This window comes from Hibiscus syriacus, unplaced genomic scaffold (assembly GCF_006381635.1).
Source record: "Hibiscus syriacus cultivar Baekdansim isolate YM2019G1 unplaced genomic scaffold, ASM638163v2 tig00110943_pilon, whole genome shotgun sequence".
In the NCBI taxonomy this organism is placed as follows: Eukaryota; Viridiplantae; Streptophyta; class Magnoliopsida; order Malvales; family Malvaceae; genus Hibiscus; species Hibiscus syriacus.
In genome coordinates, this window is record NW_024062924.1 from 573,140 (window position 1) to 580,317 (window position 7,178).

General features: G+C 32.4%; 1 protein-coding gene across 1 annotated transcript; it reads right to left on the minus strand.

Moving 5' to 3' along the window:
* Window positions 1-357: 357 nt before the first annotated feature.
* Window positions 358-1,917, minus strand: LOC120147789 (LRR receptor-like serine/threonine-protein kinase ERL1). Its single transcript, XM_039161083.1, has one exon. It carries the CDS (start codon window positions 1,707-1,709, stop codon window positions 504-506), a length of 1,206 nt encoding a protein of 401 aa, XP_039017014.1. The 5' UTR covers window positions 1,710-1,917; the 3' UTR covers window positions 358-503.
* Between the last annotated feature and the right edge of the window lie 5,261 nt (window positions 1,918-7,178).

The following is a 7,178-nucleotide window of genomic DNA, read 5'->3' on the forward strand; positions in this document are numbered from 1 at the left end:
ATCTGAAGTTATAGTGGTATATATATTATGTGATAAATAATGAAGTGATATGCATATATATATATATATATATGATGAAGTGTTCACATGTTATATATATATATATTTTATAAAATAGAAATCTAAACTTAATCTTATTTAAAGGAGAAAAACCCAAAGACAAAGGAGAAGGAGAATACACTAAATCATGAACTAAAAGAACATAAAACAATTTGACCATCAACTAAATATATTTGCTCCTGCATCTTATAATTTTATGTGCAACAATTGTAATAGTTTATAATTCATAGCATAATCTAATAATATATATTAATATTATTATGTTTGATCATTAAGAACATATTAAAACCACAAGAAAACACTAACAAATACACTTTAGTATCAAAAAGGCATAAAATAAAATGAAAACCAAATAAATAAATGAACCCAAAATTCTCAATTTTTCCCCTTATGTATAAAATTCTTTCCGAAGTGCCCCTCACAAGTTCGTGAAAGTTACGAATCTACCCTTTCCATTCATTACACTGGGCGGTAGGCCTGGTCTTCTCGTTGCCGGCCTTGAACGGGCATGGCGTCTGTACGAGCGGCACCATGCAATTATACTGTAGACACAGCGAACTGCTTATAGGAATCTCATCCGCCGATTTAATCTCCATCCCCGTCAAATAGTTATGCTGCAAATATAATATTTGTATGTTGCCGGATAGTAACCGGCCCACAATACCGGCCGGGACCTTACCAGTGAAACGGTTGTTGTTCAGGTAAAGATTCTGTACGGTGGAGAACATTGGTGATATCTGGCCCGATAGCCTGTTGTGACTTAGATCAACGGTCGAGATTGTCACTTGATCGGCGGGTTGGACGGAACCGGAGAATAAGTTTCTTTCCAACTGGAGGTTCGTAATTGGAAATGAGAACAGCCGGCAGGGAATGGGACCGGTGAACTTGTTCAAACTCAAATCTAGGAAGCTTAACTGGTCGAGCCGGGATAGAAGCCTGTCAACCGGTCCGGACAGTTGGTTCCATGAGAGGGAGAGGGACTGGAGCGAAGGAGGGAGGGAGTCCGGAGCGAGCGAACCGGTGAGTGCATTGTGTTTGAGGTCCAACCGGGTTAAGACTCGGGAAAGAAATGGAGGGACCGAACCAGAGAGGTGGTTGTGACAGAGAATAACGTTGCTGAGCTCCGGTAGCGTTCCGATGGATCGAGGTATTTCTCCGGTTAACTGATTGTAGCTGAGATCAAGCGTTTTAAGACTTATCAGTTGGCCCAGAGTCGCCGAAATATTCCGGGAGATAAAATTCCGGCTGATCGCTAAAAACCGAAGCTTCTTCAAGTGCGAAATTGAGGGCGGCAACGGTCCATATATCCGACCCGGAACAATAGAAAACTCAGCAAGAGCAGATAATTTACCAATGGCAACGTCGATTTTTCCTGTTAAACCCGGAGAACCGGCACGCAGGTCACCCAGATTAAGAGCTACAACTCTATCGGAATCGCAGTAAACTCCGGCGAAGTTACAAGGTTCAGAGGTGAAATCCCATGAAGCAAAGAAAGTAGAGCCGGGCAAATCATGTAGAGACTTTCTAATTGACTGTAAAGCCAGAAAATCAAGTGGGTCTAAAATCGCAACAGCCCAGAATTTGCACTGAAACAGAGCAACCAAAAACAGAGCATAACAAACCATCTTTCTTCTTCCTTGTTTACCCATTGAAAAAACTCGAGTTTCCCAGTAAAGCAAATAGAGAGCTTAAATAAGAACAAAAAGAGAAGATTTTTGGGTTGGCGAAGGTGGGATTTTCGTGGGACACAAACAGTAAAAGCTTTTAATGGCGAAAGTATAAGTAATCAAAGATTATACACACACATTCAAAATATATAGTAAAAAAGAAAAAGAAGCAAAGGACCAAACAGAAAGAAAGACAGAAGACTCGGATTTCGATTCTTGATAATTGGGTTTTACTTTTTCATGATTTTAGATTATTTCATGATTTTAGATTATTTCATATATATATATATATATATATATATATATATTAAATTATGAAAATAAAATGCAGGTGGTGACATGTTTATAGATAAATTTATTAAATTAAAATTAATTAAAAATAATTCTTCAATCATAATGTGTCACTTGAAAATGTGCACAATAATATGTGATAAGTGACTCTTTTAAACTAGAATGATAATTTTTAAATTAAATTAAAATTAGAATTAAATTATAGAATGCGTAAATATTGAGAAAAAAATGTATAATTATCCCAATTGTCTAACTGGCACATCATCATCATCTTTAAAAATTAACGGAGAATGATTTGAATGAATCATCTAAATAGTTGACTGACATATTTGATTAAAATAAAACGTATCAAAGTAACTTTTTACCATACCTTAGTGATCACCTCTAGAATTTAATCATATATATATATATATATATATCATTATCATTGTTGTTGTGATTATTTTATTAGTTCGGTTTTATTCTTTACTGCTATTTTTTTCAACTGCTCTGATTTTGTTTCTTTATGGTTGGTAGGTTCGACAATAAACGGTTGTCCGAGTCTACGTGGGATGTAAGAGTTAGATTTGGGAGACATGTCAGCAGGTAAGGGCGGTGGTTCGAAGCAGACACCACGTGACCATACCGAGGAAGAAGGGGCACGAGCCAAGAAGCTGACTGGTTGACATCTCACGAGGATTACAAGCAGATTGAAAACAATTATCTATAAGAAAAGTTGCAAGTAGAAGAAAATAAATTTATCACCCATTATTTTATAAGCCATACAATAAGTCATATGTTAAAATGTACATTAAGTCCACATTAATTCTAAAAAATTATTGCATATATAAAAATGTGCGAATATTAAATTTTAGATGAAAAAATTCATTATATTATCTAAATATATACACATGAATGTACCAATATTAAAATTTATAAGCTTACAAGAATCTCCATATCTATAATATATATATATTCAATTTTAATTCCTTACTAAACGAATTACAAAAATAATTTTCTTAACATAATATCAAACAATTAAGTTAGCTCCTCATCGTTTCATTTTCTAATCATTTTCACAACCTGCTTCATTCTGTATGAAGTAAAAACAAATGGCATTCTTGGTCTCAAAGGCAGATGACATATGACATTAAAATCTAAAATATGTTGTCAATATCATTCTTAAAAATATAATATTATTGATGAAAATAAGATAAGCCTATTTGAATGGGTTACCTTTTCTAATTGAGACAAAAAACTGCAATCGGTAAAAATGATGACATGGATCAATATTTAAAGGAAGATGGTTAGTCAATTACGGTTGCTCTATCTCTTTTTCTAGTCTCGTCTGAAATTATTTATGATGACTTTTAATGTGTGTCAATCGTAGAATCATGATAATTATTTGTAGGTTGATTACATTAGACAAATATAATTATCAAACTTTAAATTTTATTGGGTTATCTATATGATTTATTAATTATGTTTGTGTTTTTGTTCACTTTTCCTTATTGATTTCAAAAAATATAGTATATGATCACTTCTGTTTTTATTTATTTAAGATATAGTCACTTTGGTTTTTATTTAATTAAGGTGTAGTCACCACGAGTTAACTATCGCTATCAGTTAACAAATTAGGTGACATGGTATTTTGGTATAATCATATATTAGGTCCTTATTATTTACGTATTCTCTCAATTTAGTCTTACTTTTAATAAATTAAAATAAATTAAATCTTCTAATCGAATGATCCCACGTGTCACTGGTATCACATGTCACCATATGGTTGGAGAACTAAATTTATTTTAATTTAATATATTTAATTTATTAAAATAAAGTTAATCTTACATTAAAATAAAAATATATTCAAATAAAATAAATTAAAATAAAGTTAATCCTCCAACCGAATGGTGACACATGGCACGACGTGTATTATCAGTGGCACATTGCATCATTTGATTGGATTATTAAATTTATTAAAAGTAAGACTAAATTGAGAGAATATGTAAATAATATGGATAAAATATGTGATTATATCAAAATATTTAACGGTAATTAATTCATGATGATCACACCTTAATTAAATAAAAACAAAAATGATTATATATTATGTTTTTAAAACCAAATGAAGAAAAATAGACAAAATACAAATTTAAATGATAAATCGTATGGTTAACCCAATTTTACTCCTCCCATTATGTGGACTAACTTATCTATTAAAGATCTTGTTTATATGCTATAGTTAACTAGAAATCTGTATATAGAAAATATAAAACAATCAAGAGCTCTAAGAAATTTCCGAATGCCACTTCCAAAGTATAACAAATATTATAAATATATTTTACAAAGTAATTCCTAATAGTGAAGGCTTCATTACGTGTGAAAAATATAAAAAGTAGGCATTGTTGGTGCCCAAAGGCACGTGGCAAATGGACACCAAACTTATCTGGGTCCCAAAGGAACAATAATTGAAATAGGAGGCGATGCAATAAATTCTGGATTGAATACATTACAAAAGTTGAATCTGTTATTTCCTAATAAAAGCCCTCGTCTGAAAACGCAACCTTTTTTTGTCTGGTTTCACTTCCAACATGCATCAGCTGGAAGAGAAAAAGACACCCGTCTTGAAACAATAAACGCAGCGTCTCAAGATTCAGACCTTGAAGAAGAATAAAAAGGGGAAATGGTAAATAAACAAAGTGGTTAGGTGAATTTGGTTCCAAACATAATACAAAAGCAGACACAACAGTTGGCGAATTTGGTATAATATAAAAGCCTGTTGCAGCAAACACAGCAGCAGCTGAATTTGGTTCCAAAGTTAATATAAAAGCAGACAAAACTTCCATTGTAAGGTTGGAAATTTGTTGATATTGCAGATGATTCAAAAGCTAGTAGTTGAATTTCATGTCCTTTCCATTGCATCCCAATAATGGCACTAAATAATCACATTAACTTATGCAACAATAAATAAATAATGATCACAATGGTATTTTATTATGTTCGGAACCACCACATAACTAAAATCACCTAAGGTAGTATTTGAAAATTTCAAAACATCAAAGTAATTTTTAGTATCGATACCCCAGTATAGATATGTATCCATATTCTAATTAGGAGTATCGATACTACCTATTATTCTCAGAATCCAGTTGTTAAATTTGGTATCGGTACCAGGGCGGGTATCGGTACCCAAGAGTCTATATTTACACTGAAAGACTCAGTATCGGTACCCTTGTCTTAGATTGGGTAATAAACCCCATTTAATTTCAAGTGTTCAGGAAGAGAATTAAGAGTCGTTGTGACTTCTCTAATAAAACTACAAGTGAGAACAACTAATAAACATCATTATATAGAGAACGATGTAAATTAAGACGACATAAACTAGTCATTGTGTGATGATCAGGACACCTGAATTATGTTAGATGTATGATGATCATCTTGTGTGGTTAGACATCCGGATGGGTTAAGTTAGTGATACTGCACTTAAAATGCTAGTTGAACGTAGGCTCCGATGCTATGTATAACACCTTAGACCTAGCTCGAGAACTGTACCCGAATTGAAGATATCACATTGGGTAACTGAGGTGAACCAAAACTTCCAAGATTTCAAAATACATGATTTACTCAAAGATTTTAGAGCACTTTATAATAAATACAAAAACATGTAATTATATAAAATCGGAGCTCCATTGTTCAAAGATCATATATAAACTAGGATAGTAAAAAAATATTTTTATAATAAGACCCAAATAATGATAAACAACCATAATCTCTACATGTCCGTACAAGTAATCTTCATTGTACTCTTATACTTCCACGGAGACCCCTCTAATGATTTCGTTGTCCCATCACGATCCTTATAAACTGCAACTTGATATGGAAATAATTCGAAAATTGAGCTAACAAGCCAGTGAGTACGCAACTACTCTCTAATATTTCAAGAGATCCATAAATAATAAGCATGCAAATCATATCAAAGCATATAGGTCATCAATGTAGCATCAACTGTCTCGTAACAAATTTAAAGACTTAAATTACTAAATTTTATAGCTTTGATAAAAGTATATCTTAAGTTATGGTATATCAAATACTATAAATCAATCAACTATGTGTCTCCATCATTCGTCATTCATGATTGCTAGAGTGAGTGACATGATTTAACTAGAATCACATAATAAGATCATTGTAACACCCATAACCCGTATAATTATACCTATACAGATTATAAATGTCACCCGAATTTCAAAAACATTTTATCATTTCAAAATCTTTAAAATTTATTTTCTTGAAAATGATAATTGATATTATAAAAATATCCAACCATATAATTTATATTTTGTTCTAAACAATTTTAATTCAAAAGTTTTTTTATGAATAGTACCGTGAATGGTGAATAGTGTACATTGTACAATGAACAGTTGGGGAATCGGTTCCCTTAGTAGGGAATCGAAACCCCAAAAGTATTCTGGAAATTTTTCTTAAAACGTGATTACTGTTATAACATTAATAATTACATGCTACTAATTAAGTCTACATTACATCTTAGGATGTCCTACTGATATAGAAATAAACTCTTGATGCTTGATGTCTCCTTGAACTCTTTATTCCTCCACTAGCTTTTTACCTACGCGTGAAAATCACCACACGCTAAGTATAAACTTAGTGAGGCAATTTAAAACCATAAACGGTGCAATACAAATCATGCGTGAAATTTAATATCATTTTTAAAGGGCCAACATCAAAACAACATAATATAATAAAACCTTTTTATCCACAACTATTGCCCACAATTCTCAATCTATGAGGAACCCTGTATAGGAGTCAAATATTGCAAAAAAGTGCTGAGGTCGAGCTTCGCTCACCTAATAATGCACCGTAGTGCTGAGGTCGTGTTTTACCCACCTAACTGTTACTATGTATCTTGTTTGACACTATAGTACTACTTAATTCTGCAGCTGCTAGACTCTATGGCATGTCATTAATACCACTGAACCTCAATAACATATTTGGGCATATAGTCATCAATTAAATCATCTATGGAAATGTTTAACCATGTATAAACATTAGGGCAGTTCATACCCAAATAACTTCTATATCAAATCTCATGTTGATAAAACAAGGTCGACTTGTCGCAAGTCTTCCATACGATGTATAAAAATCTATGTACACGATGTATAAAAC